The sequence below is a fragment of the Lethenteron reissneri genome, chromosome 11, assembly GCF_015708825.2.
Source record: "Lethenteron reissneri isolate LAM-NWPU_2019-01 chromosome 11, ASM1570882v1, whole genome shotgun sequence".
Taxonomy (NCBI): domain Eukaryota; kingdom Metazoa; phylum Chordata; class Hyperoartia; order Petromyzontiformes; family Petromyzontidae; genus Lethenteron; species Lethenteron reissneri.
The window spans coordinates 1,120,401-1,133,744 of NC_083789.1; the positions used below are offsets into that span (position 1 = coordinate 1,120,401).

Here is a 13,344-nt window from a genome sequence, read left to right on the forward strand (position 1 = left end):
GCAGCAGTCCCGTCCTCGTTAGGACTCATCGGTCCAATACAGACATCAAGGTTCGCGTCTACCATTTTCCTCTGGAAGCAAAATAGCTATACATTCAGTTCTTTCGAGTTGGTGGTCTGGATAAGGCTGGCGGGGGGGGGGGGTGTACATGCAATGCTGTACATCTGTGAGTGTTGTGGATCTGTGTTCCGGTCTGCACTCATGTTTGCGCTGAATTTTTTTTGCGTCAATGGCAGATTTGTAAATCCTGCATCATCACCGTCAAGTGTGGCCTGCTGATCGACAGGGGGTCGACTCGGGTCCCTGCGGCCGTGGACCCCGCGGGCCGATTGGGGCCCCTCCCCTCCATCCCCCTCCCCTCCATCCCTCCCCTCCCTCCCCTCCCTTGTGAATCACCCGCAAGGAAGTTCGCCCTTTTGAGCTCGAGGCAAATTCTCAGTTCTTCACTTGCGTGCTTGACTGACACATATAAAGTTTAAAGTCCAAGGGCAATAATCTGGTCGTTTACACACGAGAAGGGTGTTCGCTAAGGAGACATTTTGGCCGAGGTGAAGATGATGCGTCTGGGTACGAATGGTGGGCAACTGCTGCTACTCTTCATTCACGGTAAGAATGTTCACGTCTGGACACATTCTGAATTCACGTTGTTCAGTCAATAGGGGAACTTGGAGTTTGAATACATTGCATTCGCTGTTCACACCAAACATTACAATTCCCTGTAATGTATTTCCTTTGGTTATCATTACTTCACCATTGACAAATCTGAAACGGTCAACATGTTATACGTTTATAATTACGGTCTGCGTTTATTTCTCCAATATAGTTTTTTTGGAAAACACTTCACGATTAAAGCAGCTCGTCTCCAGGTGCTCGGTAGAGAGTAGCGTGTCAGAACAGTGATCGCGATGGTAAAGACGGATTCACGAGGCCTTCATCCAGCAGTAGATTGACCATGGCCGATGCCGATTATGACGTCTCAATTCTCTCCGTGCATTTCCCTTCGCTACTTCTCTCTCCCGTGTCCTATGTCGTCTCCCTCCCTCTGTGTGCCACCCTCCTCCGCCTTGCCACGCTCAGGAATCCTCCTGTCTGTGGCCGAGGCCGGGCAGGTCAACGTGAAAGGGCAACTGGGCGGATCCGTCACCCTGCGCTGCCTCTACCCAGGCTCCGAGTCGCCAGACAGCATCATCTGGTTCAAATCAGAGTACGCGGACCGCGTGCAGATTGCCTACAGGAACAGACGCGGACTCAACTCCACCGACTTCCACGGCAGCTACTCCCGGCGTCTCGAGTTCACCAACATGGACCCCGAACTTAAAGACGCCTCCATCACCATAAAAAACCTGGAACTGCAGGACGACGGAGACTTCTTCTGCTTCATCAGCGCCCTGGACGCTCGGCAAATATCCTTCACCCTCGAACTCTACAGTGGGTGGCACGCACCTCGACGCGAGCCGTGGGAACTTCCCCTCCCAGCGCGGGTTGACGGCCTCCACCCTTCGCTTTTCTCGCGCACGAATGCAGCAGCAGCAGCAGCATGAAGACGCGCAGGGCTCGATGCCAAATGTCGAGGTCAGCTGCTGGCCACGGCGGAGAGGGCTTCAAGAGAGAGAGAGATCGTGTCGAGTTGATGTTCCGTCTCCGTTGAGGGACTACAGTGGGCTTACTCTGCGGTCCTTAGTTTGGAGCTGCATGGCCACAGGCGCACGTACCACTGTGTCGCCTTGCACGTATTCCCGTGGGACTCTATGTATCCCGATGAGTCTCCATGTATCCCTATGAGTCTCCATGTACGGTCTCTCAAGGTGTCTCTATGGGTTTAGCTATACGGTCCAGAGTTTGGGATGCATGGCCACAATCACACGACTGTGGCTTGTTTCTTTAATTTTCCACTTGCGTTTGCATCGGCCTGCTGATGTTCTGACGAAGTTGTTGGTTCCACCAGTGTCTTGGAGTAATGTGAGAGGCAGGAGGTGCAATTCTGTCCATTCTGGACCACCGCGTCGTCAACTCTGTTTGGCCGGCTGTGATTGGGCATCTTGGAGGCGAGGCTTGCTGAAGGATGTAGAATAGAGCGAGACGCTTCCATCTCTGCGGGATGCTCAACGGCCAGGTGATTGTGCAGCATGCTCCTGCAAGTGTCGAGTCCAAGTACAGTACGGGATTTCATTCATTGCTTTTCATTTTAAATAGAAAAGTGATAAATGCAACGTGGAGTTCTTCTACACAGCGGCGACTGCACAGATCTCAGCGCCAGGCCGCTGCGCTCGGCACGGCCACGCGTCGCGGTGCCCCCTGCTGACCGTGCCCCCTGCCCCCTGCTGACCGTGCCCCCTGCCCCCTGCTGACTGTGCCCCCTGCCCCCTGCTCAACTTCTCAGAGCCAACGGAATTGTGCTTTGTACGTTCTGGCGGTGTGGGGAGATTTGCATACTCAAAAGTGGGCAGATGATTACAGTACAGCAAGTGGGTTTGCGAACCGGTCCGTATGGACATTTGATGTCATTCCCTGCACATTCGAGGGTTTTCTCCGGGCGCTTCGGTTTTCTTCCACATTCCAAGCACTCCTGACATGGAATTGGGCAAATATCCCCCCAATGCAGCAGCACCCTCTTGAAACGAGTCTTGAGACTCAGTGAGGCTTTCCTGGATAAGTAAATAAATATCGCTCCTGTACTTGACGTGGCGCAGACATCCACGGTATCACCCCACCCCCTTCCCCCTCTGTGTTTCTCAGTTTCACCGAAAGCCACCCTCGAGATGAGCAGCACTGACCTCGTGGATGGCGGCGCGGCGGAGATGGCGGTGGCCACGTGCGTGGCCTGGAGCGGGAAACCCGCAGGCCTCGTCACTTGGTCAGAGCATCCGAACGTAGGGCGCGTCTCCCAGCTCTTCGAGGTCAACCCCAACAACACAGAGACCCTAAAGAGCGAGTACTGGATGGTGCCCACATACGAGAATCACGGGAGGAACCTCACCTGCAGGGTGCGGCACCCTGCCATGGCAGCCGACGTGGAGATGACCATCACCCTTAACATTCACTGTAAGCCAATGGGAAGCCTTTCCAAAACATCGCTTGCCAGTCTCATCTCAACAAGTGCACAGCGACATAGTAAGGGAGGTAGAACGGTGGTTCTGCAGGGGTCAGTGCACCCCGCAGCGAACACGGGGGACCAGGTTGTGATTCCCAGCCACGGCTGACAATGTGAGTGATGTCCTGGGGGGTTTATATTTTCTCCGTTATTTTCCAGAACGCTGCTAGGCTGGCTTGAAATAAAGGTTATTGGCATAGAGTACAATAATTATCCTTGCACCCTAATTTCCAACAATGTGATGACTACTGCACTATTGGCGAGATAGATGTGGTGTGCCAATATAATTCCCCCGAAACAGCGTTCCATCTGACCTGTCAGCAAACCAACAACGACTATCGCAGCAACTGTGGCTATAGTGGATATGCCGTGGCGAGGCCATCATCCAGCAGTGGATTGACTAAAGGCTGCAAATTTCTACCAAGGTGCAAAATTAAGCCGTAAACATCGCATGACAAACGAACCTACCGATGGCACACAGCCTAACCTTCGACCTCGTGTTCACACACCTTGTGCTGCTGCATCCTCACCACCGTAAACGTGCCCCAGCGATGCCACCTATACCTTTAAAAATGTTATTATGGTCGTGATTGGAATTGAACGTTAAAATGTAAAATCATAATTTGTTGTCACAGTAATCCTCACCGTAAATGTTCAACCTGAGCAGCAGATAATACTGCACGAGACTGTGAGCTTGGTCTCCTTGAGAAAACCACTGCTGCCGTCTCCATGTTCACCGTGCGGCCCGGGGTCGCAGATTAAAACCGAAGATTCGAATCCACAACGTTTCAGTTGATTGACAACGTCGTGAATGTGTCGCTTTCTCCGTAGATCAACCAAAGGTGACGATCACTGGCTACCAGGATGATTGGTTTGTGGGCAAAGAAGGAACCCTGACCTGTGCAGCTGATGCCAACCCAGCGGTTACAGAATACACGTGGAGCAAGTAAGGCTTTCTCTCAATCTAACGCCCGAGACCTGACTTTCGATTCGATTGACTGCGGTTGTGCCGACGCGTTCGTCTTAAAGACCCCTCGGCGTGATCTGCGCTGCGTTTGCTGAAGGAATGATGCAATGCTCGATGCACAGAAGGGTAAAGTTCTCCACGTGGGGCCACCGCTAACCGCGGCTGATAGTGGCCGCTTCTCCTGCCGGGCCGGCAACTCGGTGGGCTTCGGCACGGCGACCATCACCGTCACAGTGCATCCAGGTACAACAACCGCTACCACCACCATCTAGCACCACCACCATCACCACCACTCTAACGACAAGATTGACGGTCCTGTCGACCATGAGCACAACAACTTTACTGCAGCCTTGCACTGCTTTGGTTCTTAACCGGCAAAAGTGTAAATGTTAATAAACACATCGTTTTGATGAAACAATTTAGTTGTACTTATGTGACCGTGCTTAATTTGTGTTTCGATTTATACTGGTCAACACGCTTTTTCTGGCATAAGGTATTCCAACGGTTTGTTTAGGTAATTTTGGGGTGCGGATTCCAAATCTGGCATCAGTTTTTGTCTATCACATCAGGTTTTTGAGATATCAAATATTGCATTTTCAATAAAAACTGCATAAGAAAAATATTAAATAAATGCGGATATCTACATAAAATTATATTATAAACACACTATCCTAAAAATACAGCACCATATTTGAACACTAAAGCAGTCACTGACTCGCAACAACTTGCAATCATAAGTGACAGTTAATTTCGGGTAAAAATCAATAAAAATGGGGTATGCCGATAGCATAAAAATGAGATGTGATAGAGCAAATCTGAGATCAGATTTGGAATCAGCACCCTGAAATTAATCTTAAACAGTTGCAAAAGTCCAGGCCAGAAAAAAATGTTTTTTTTTTTTGACCAGTGTAATTTACCTTCTAAAACAAATCTGGCACGTCTCGCACCCCAGGGGGTACAGCGTGCACCCCAGCTTAAGAAGGAGCACCACTGCGATCAGTTAGAGATTGTCTCAAGCATTTGAGAGCTCCCCACCTCTCATTCGCGGGGTTGTTCTCGGCCTGGCGATGGAGCGGTACATATTTGCCATGCGTGCATCTTTTTACTGAGCAAAGCGCGTCTCATGCCACTTGCTGTGTCCCCTTGTAATCGCGCGTTCTTCTCTGAAACCTCTGCCTCCTCTCATCGGTGTGGATGTTCTCTCTGCACATCGATGTCTTCCCACTTGCAGTTTAACAAACATCGAAATGGAGTGGTGTGAACATCGCAAGAGGAATCTTGTATTACACAACTTAGGGAAAGAGCGCAGAAGCGTGGTCACCACATCTACGCCTCTATATAAGGAACGCAACAGTTAGACTTCTCCACAAATCTGGCTGTCGCCTGATGAAGCTAGTTGTAATTACTGGCGAAACGTCGTACTCAGATTGTAAATGTTGTGGCTTGGCTCTCCAACACACCGGTGTGCTGTATTAGTGCCGAATTGGCACGTTCTGTTTACGTGACAACCCTTACTAGTTGGCTGTGTCGGGTGGTGGCGGGTTTTAACGACACATTTATAATTTTACGCGATCTAACCCAAACAAAAACCTATATTATGGACTCTTTCCACTGCAGACGGAGCAGGTAGAATCCACATTTTTGCTGTTCTGCCATCTCCTGGCAAGCCAGGGCATGACACCTCAATGTCCACGGGAAGGAAGTTTCACGACATTTGTTGTGATTCATCAACCCCCGCTGCCTCCACGGCGCCGGATTCCAGCCACGTGCAGAGTTACCACGGCCCCGATACAAAATGCACTCAAGGCAAAAAACATTGCGTACACTTCCATAAACGATCCATGTGAAATGTGCATGAAGTACACAATGGCATAGAATATATAATGTAAACGATGGCAACACCGTTGCACGTAACTGAAAATTATATCCACTATGAAAGCAAAAACTTTAAGTATTTAATGCAAACAGGCAATGTGTGAAATTTATCTCGAAAAGGTCTTAGTAGAGCTCTCTTGGGTAAAAACACCACACGACTTATCAGAGTAGCACGTTTGGGTTCTGAAGACGTGTGTTTTACCTGACCACTTAACTTCTTCCTCTCCAATGTTCCACCACGTCAGCTTGGGCTGGACAGCTGTCAGATTGATCTTCATGGCTCGTCGGGTTTTTCGCAGCTCAAGTCAAACATCCATCAGTGCCCGAGTGTCTGCCTAATGTCTCCCCACAGATACAAACCGGAGCCCTGCGCTATTCCGTGCCTTCAACGTGTTCATCGCCACAGCAGTCCCCCTGCTTTTGCAGCACATGATGGAGCCATAGAGGGCATCGGCCGGTAAGTTTAATTTAAGGAGCCGTTCAGAAATCGAGTATTAATGGATCAATTAATTAATTTGATAAGCAATGTGTATTCGTCAAACATGCGCCCGACCCAAACCTGCGCATTTCTCTCAACACTCCTCTTTGAATGCGATTCGATTCTCAACTGAACACGTTCCACTATCATCACACCACGGCTGCAACCCATAATGGAGCAAATTGTAAATACGATGGCCTCCCAAATTGCGGCCTGTATCTTGGTCGCAGTGCCAAGATAGCAAGTGCTCCCTCATATAATAGATTATAGCTTCAGGGTTCCTTTTCAGTGTTCATGTTTGTCCACACCAAAATCTCGAAAATCAGTTTTGTACTTTAAACATACCTTAACAAACCCTGGATGCTCCAGAGTTTGACCAATAAAATATAATTTATTTAAAAATATATATCCAACCATGAGCACGAGTGGACTGTCCATTCTCGATATGCATGAGAAGCTTTACATAATTACACACAGCATGGACATTTTTATTCCAGATCTTCTTACAAAACAGAATAAAGTTATCAATGTACTACATGTTTAATCACACACAAGTGCTTGTGTTTGGTTGTAATAATTTGGAGCAAGTAAATTAACCCGTTGAAATGGTGTCCTTGTGTGGGTTGCTGTAGGAGCTGCAGGACTTATGAATGCACATCTATGGGACGTTTCTACTTGCGTTCATCCCACGGTTGGCTGTCAAGTACAATTGAGTGGCATTAATTGACACAATCCCTTTTAAATCACATGCCCTCGATCAAATTAACCAGCCAATTAAAGTTATTCTTTACAAGCCATCGGTGAATTTAGGCGAGTTTTGCATATCGTCGTATGTAAAAAAACCCAACAAAATAATTACCAATGCCTATTGAAATAGATGCTTCCCTCACCGTGTCTAGAACATGAAGAGATAAAATAAGTGCATCCTTCTACTCAGTGTGATGTGAAAGAAGTTCAATATACATACACACAGCATAAGTAGCACATGACAAGGACTCTGATAACAGCATTGCAGGGAGTCTCAAAAGTGTTGCTGTAATAAATACAAAAATAAAAGTTAAACATATATTATGACCCAAACAGTAAGTGCAAAGTTGATTTTAAAAAAAGTATTGGTAAAATGTCAACCACCTTCATCATTAAAATGGCTGTATGAGCAGGTATCTACTCCAGTAAACCCATTCATTAGCGCAGGAAGGAGATCAATAGCCATAAAGTATCCAAATGTATGTTTCACCTTTCATAGCATATAAATCAATTGAGTTGTAGTGGTAAATCAGTGTCTGTCAATGATGACTGCGAAGCAAATTGCCTAGCCTCTGCTTTTACGTAGTTCCTGAATATGGACGACATTCTGAGTGGATCGCTAAGTCTATTCCCGTAACAATAAGTCATTCTATTTATTTTATGCAGGAAAACCTCAACGAGCCGTGGACTCTATTCAGAATGACCGCGATTCGGCATGTTTGACCAATTTGTTTGACGTGGAAGCAATCCTGTAGAGCAGCCAGGCACTACACGAGAGGTCAGCCCATCAGGTTTGGCCATTTCACAACCCATCTGCCCTACCAATCCTCGCCTCCAAAGTGCCGATACCACCACGCACTGTCTACTTGTGTAATGCTCTTTATAAAAAAATACACTTTTAATTCTGCTGGGTTATGCTGTGCTTAGTGTCACTGTGAGAAGCAAGAGTGGTTGGAATGGGGAATTTACACCATCAGCTCAGGGCTGTAAAGAAGAGATGACTAATGCCCAGTGACTGATCAGAAAACCAATTTGACTGTTTTATGTTGCCATTTGAAGAGACTTGAAAATACCTGTGCAAGGTAAATCACGCACTCTATCATCCCGTTGTGCATTACACTGCATCGTCTTGCGAGCATTGACACCATAAATGACTTTGTACATGCAAGTATAGACCTGAATGTCTCTGGAATATGTTCAATCAAACCTCTACCATAATCTGCTCTCCTTTCCCTCTGCTCTGTAGCATTACACACCTCACTCCCTTCATCCTAAAGGATCATAAAACAATATATAATTAAGTCGATGTGCACATATTGCATTTCACAATGCAAATTGAGCTGTGGGAGATTGTAGAGGCTGCATAAATCCGAAGTGTAGTGTATGACAATTGCATATTTCAAAGCTGTTGTCTCATAAAAGTAGCAATTAGAAAGGGATGTTTGCAGTAATTCTCCCAAGTTCTCTCTCAAAAATCATTCCCCACTCATTTACACCCATGGGACACATGATATTTTGGGCCTCTTCAGCTGAGCACAAGTGGCTGTTGTGTCCATTGAACCAACGTCCGTACTTTTTCACAAGATCCTAAAGCAGAGGAAAGCACAAACCATAACGGCGTGGAATGGTTAGCGGTGGAAAGACCGAGATACGTTTATCATGATAACCAGTAAATGTATCCAAGCGCTTTGGAAACAGAGGTGCACGGAGACGATAAAAACCCCGTTTCAGTCAATAAATCAGCACATTTCAACAAAGGTATGCATCACCGTGTACCGTTAACAATATATTTAAAAATATTCATCTTTTAAAAATTATTCTGCAATCTTGCCTCGCAATTATCTGTATGCGGCAATCACTGTATGCCAGCTCGCCCACATTTGTATTAAATGAATGATGACATCACTATTCTTTGCCCGATAAAGTAAAATTACAGGTAAAACTGAAGGTCAATATTAATGTCACAGCGCAGCAACTTTCAAGACCGTGATTCTGGTTAGATCAGGTCTCGCATACCCTGTAGGTCCCTGGAGCTCCCGTCACTGCCCTCTTCTCCCTCATGTAATGTGTACACAGGACGCTTTTCCACAGAGGTTCAGCCTCACTGATGAAGTCCTTCCAGGAAAGGCACACTTGCATAGACTGGCAAATGCTCTGTGGATCCAAGCACACCAATATCTTCAGGATCAACTCCTCAGGCAATACCTGCAGTAAAAAAGACAAAAATAACGTTTTAATTAAGAACTGGTGGCCGACACCCCTGAGAGTACGTCCACCGTACAGATGGAGTGACGAGATCAGTTCGTGTAAGAGCTCCATTGTCGCATTGTACAACTGTGAGCGACGCTAATGACTTTGGCAGACTTTCATCAGCAGTAGACAGATCATGGTGTAGAGTTCATAATAATGAACGACGCTGTATTTTATACAGCGTCGTTCATGTCCACAGCATCCCACAATGCCGTAAGGAGTTATCAGGATTCAGACATCAATGGATCACACACAAAAGTGGTTGAACCGCATCTGTATCTGATGAGTTAGGTCGAAGGAGATGTGCAGACAGTGGTGCGGTGCTCATGTTGAGCTTGACCCCAGCTCGGAGCATAGGGGCGGCACGATTCTCCCTTTCTCGAGATTCAGAAAATTCGAGAATCGATTTTTTTAAACACCGTGAATATCGCAGCCTCTCGTGGCACGAGGGGTCACGTGAACCATCACAAACAACATACATAGGATTTTAACATCCATCCTTAATTATGGTATTGCATCATGAGCATCCTTATTTATTCATTAATGAAGGCATCGTACAAACTATGTTTATTATGATGATGCTGTGCATATTAAAAGCCTTGATATTCAGTATCTGAAAGGTTTTCTAATGTGTATTCATGATTGGAGATCCTGAACATTTTAATTGTTTGTATAAAAACATTGCAGCTGTACCACTTGACATTGTATTATCGAACACGTCCACCAAATACCTTCATAAAATCCAAATGTTCTTCTTGCAGCTGAATGTTATCGTTCACATCTCTTCCAGATTTCATTTGAAAGTTTCTGCTGCCTTTATCCGGTCTTTTCTGAAGAAAGGGGAACACATGCTCCAGTGATATATGGCATCATTCATCTCCGAAAGGGTGTTGCAAGTCTTTCGTGCACACCCAGCATTGTACATGAGCAGCCCCATTTGCCAATCCACTGGTGGATAAGGGCCACCCCACACCGTGCAGGTCGTGGGTGTTGTTCTACAATTCCCCACCGCACTGGTCAAGTGAAAGCATGGAGCATAGATGCGGGAGCAGAGAAATATACACTACACCAATGGATTTTTTCACACTGCTATCCACCACGTACAGTCCCTGCTGCAGTCTATAACAACCGTTCTACACTATATCCATGCTCAACCCTGGTTAGCTTCTACTAAACAATTTTTTTTACTTAACCGGGTAAGGCGAATTGAGCTGCTTTACAGCTCTTTTTCAGAAGCGGCCTGGCCACAAATGATGAGCTCAACAAAGTGGCTTATTGTGTCGACATTTATCGCAGCCAAATACTCTCAGTGCATGTTTCTAAATGTGGAGGGAAAAACCGGAGGACCAGGAGAAAAATCCACGCGCCCACGGGGAGAACATGGAAACTCCAAATATACAGGCGTCAGGGTCTGAATTGAACCCACAACCTTCAGTATACCAGGCGAGGTAGTTAACATCTCGTCACCGTGGCGCCCTGGGATATATGAGCATCACTAGAGACTGTTTTCGTTTTTTTGATGATGCTGTGCAACTGTAAAGCTTTAGCATTCAGAATCTGATGTTTGTATACAGATTTTTGGAACTTCTGAAGATTTTCATCAGCTGAATTAAAATATTGCAGCTGTAAAAACATGATATTTAATTCTCCAACACATCTCAATAGAGATTTCACTACTCGATTACACAGGTACAAACAATCTGTGCACCTCCGCCAGATGTACCTTCGTAAAACCCAAAAGTTCTCCTTGCAGCTGAATGTTATCGTTAATATCTCTTCCAGATTCCATTGTAATCTTTCTTCTGCATTCATTGGGAACTTTCTGTAGAAAAGGGAACACATGCTTCAGTTAAATATAGACCTCACGCCATTCTATGTCCAAAATAGGTTTCAACTGGTGCGCACCATACATTGCACAAACCACTGCTGGATAAGGGCCGTCCCATGCAGTGTGACAGTTGTTTTCTATGGAATGATAGACCGGGAATACAAAACACATTGTGTTTTTATGATGGCAACTGGAACAACTTGCCATTTCTCGAAAACTCTGTCTCATCTCGACAGAGTTTTAGAGCTTCCGCCAATTTGTTGTCTCGAAACATTGCAGACGTACCACGTGACATTTGTTCTCTAACACGTCTCAATAAAGTGTTCACTACTCGATTAGAGAGATACAAACACAAGCTACGCACGGCGACCAAATATTTTCGTAACGTTACGAAGAGTTTTGGTTGGTATCTCTGTCAGGGTAAATTGTAATATTGCCGATGCATTTCTGTGAAAAAGCGGAACACGTCCACCACTTGCAAGTTCACGCCGTGAAATGTTTTGCACTTAAATAGGTGGCACCTGCACTTGCACCGGGGTCATGGGGGCTATCTGACAACTCATCACCACACGCTGAGTGTGGACTCAAGGGAGGGTTCGCAGAGGGCTCGGATCTGTTCAGATGCCACGCGCCACTGACGTTAGCCGTGGTCAGTAATCGTAGCGCACTGCGCTAACCAGAGCGCCACTACTCCCCTCACCAACTCCACACGCATGTGAGCGTCAGACTAGTCTGCATGTTACACATGTGTTAGGATCCCAGCACGGACCTGTACGCAGGGTGTGTGTGTGTGTGTACACGTGAGTGTGTACACGTGAGTGTGTACACACTCGTGTGTACACGTGAGTGTGTACGCAGTGTGTGTGTGTACACAGTGTGTGTGTGTACACGTGAGTGTGTGTGTACAGTGTGTGTGTACACGTGAGTGTGTGTGTACAGTGTGTGTGTACACGTGAGTGTGTGTGTACAGTGTGTGTGTGTACACGTGAGTGTGTACACGTGAGTGTGTACACACACTGTGTGTGTGTACACGTGAGTGTGTACACGTGAGTGTGTACACACTATGTGTGTGTACACGTGAGTGTGTACACGTGAGTGTGTACACACTATGTGTGTATACACGTGAGTGTGTACACGTGAGTGTGTACACACTATGTGTGTATACACGTGAGTGTGTGTGTACAGTGTGTGTGTACACGTGAGTGTGTGTGTACAGTGTGTGTGTACACGTGAGTGTGTGTGTACAGTGTGTGTGTACACGTGAGTGTACACAGTGTGTGTGTACACAATGTGTGTGTACACGTGAGTGTACACTGTGTGTGTGTACACAATGTGTGTGTACACTGTGTGTGTGTACGCAGTGTGTGTGTACACACTCGACTATGTTGAGTGCTGCATGTCAACATTGAACGCACGCCCCAGCCCTTTAAACTGCGCGACAGCCACCCGTGTCACGAATATGTCACGCGTCACCTAGACCCGTGACCATGACCTGCTTGCCTCGCCTCGCTCGCCCCTCAACGCCGCCGTGAAGCCCGTGAACGTCACCCGTGAACGACGCCGTGAAGCCCGTCATCGTCACCCCGACTCCATCGCTCGTAAACACGGACGGGGAAGTTCCCCGAGTGACGTCTCCGTCTTCCGGAAGAGACCTCCGCGTTTTATTGCTCCCCGGAGCGATCTTCACGCGGTGCCAACGCCCGCCTCGCGCGCCTCTTCCGGTGGCGGTAGATCGATCTCGATCTTCCTCTTCCGGCAGAGGAAATAAAACAGACGGAAGGCGACTTCCGGTGGCGGCAGAGATGCTGGGTGGCGGTCGCGTCCCGCGCGCGGATTGGCTGGCGCGCCGTGGGCGTGACGTCACGGTTAAAGCCCAGCGCCGCCGCACGTGGCGCCAGCACAGCCCGCGTGCCGCAGACATCGTGAAATACAAATAATAATACTAGTAGGGGTTTACCCTTTCTGGCAATAAAACAGTTGTGTTGAGATGTTAAAACACCAAGCTTACACCTTTTGCAAGGAATCATGTCTGCATTAACCACATGTACTTGTGGTGAACATTAAATAAACATGCTCTGATATCTTCTTGGTTCTTTCGGTAAAGTCAC

At 47.0% G+C, this 13,344-nt stretch overlaps 2 protein-coding genes across 6 annotated transcripts; one reads left to right on the forward strand and one right to left on the reverse strand.

Annotated features, from left to right (window-relative positions):
* The first annotated feature begins 465 nt into the window (after positions 1 to 465).
* Positions 466 to 7,183, forward strand: LOC133341246 (nectin-3-like). Its single transcript, XM_061549727.1, has 7 exons — positions 466 to 606; positions 1,078 to 1,428; positions 2,737 to 3,042; positions 3,923 to 4,037; positions 4,156 to 4,301; positions 6,286 to 6,390; positions 7,044 to 7,183. Exons 1-6 carry the CDS (start codon positions 555 to 557, stop codon positions 6,375 to 6,377), a joined length of 1,062 nt encoding a protein of 353 aa, XP_061405711.1. The 5' UTR covers positions 466 to 554; the 3' UTR covers positions 6,378 to 6,390; positions 7,044 to 7,183.
* LOC133341247 (F-box only protein 48-like) lies at positions 6,879 to 12,937 on the reverse strand. 5 transcript variants are annotated; one of them, XM_061549730.1, is made up of 5 exons: positions 12,785 to 12,937; positions 11,132 to 11,230; positions 10,140 to 10,238; positions 9,175 to 9,363; positions 6,879 to 8,745 (listed from the first exon to the last, which is right to left on the reverse strand). In XM_061549730.1, exons 2-5 carry the CDS (start codon positions 11,195 to 11,197, stop codon positions 8,587 to 8,589), a joined length of 513 nt encoding a protein of 170 aa, XP_061405714.1. In that variant the 5' UTR covers positions 11,198 to 11,230; positions 12,785 to 12,937; the 3' UTR covers positions 6,879 to 8,586. The 5 variants fall into 5 exon arrangements, with proteins under 5 accessions (XP_061405714.1, XP_061405713.1, XP_061405712.1 ...); XM_061549729.1 differs by having other exon boundaries at positions 12,737 to 12,889; XM_061549728.1 differs by having other exon boundaries at positions 12,729 to 12,882.
* Between the last annotated feature and the right edge of the window lie 407 nt (positions 12,938 to 13,344).

Bases quoted from the DNA above. Each gene is read 5' to 3' on its own strand.
- LOC133341246 (XM_061549727.1), top strand. From the start codon at position 555: ATGATGCGTCTGGGTACGAATGGTGGGCAACTGCTGCTACTCTTCATT. The intron at 3,043-3,922 runs GTAAGCCAATGG...CTTTCTCCGTAG, and splicing joins CATCACCCTTAACATTCACT to ATCAACCAAAGGTGACGATC. The intron at 4,038-4,155 runs GTAAGGCTTTCT...CGTTTGCTGAAG, and splicing joins ACAGAATACACGTGGAGCAA to GAATGATGCAATGCTCGATG.
- LOC133341247 (XM_061549728.1), bottom strand. From the start codon at position 12,812: ATGACGGGCTTCACGGCGTCGTTCACGGGTGACGTTCACGGGCTTCAC. The intron at 10,239-11,131 runs GTACATCTGGCG...CCCTTTCTTCAG, and splicing joins AACTTTTGGGTTTTACGAAG to AAAAGACCGGATAAAGGCAG. The intron at 9,364-10,139 runs GTATTTGGTGGA...TTTTTACTGCAG, and splicing joins AACATTTGGATTTTATGAAG to GTATTGCCTGAGGAGTTGAT.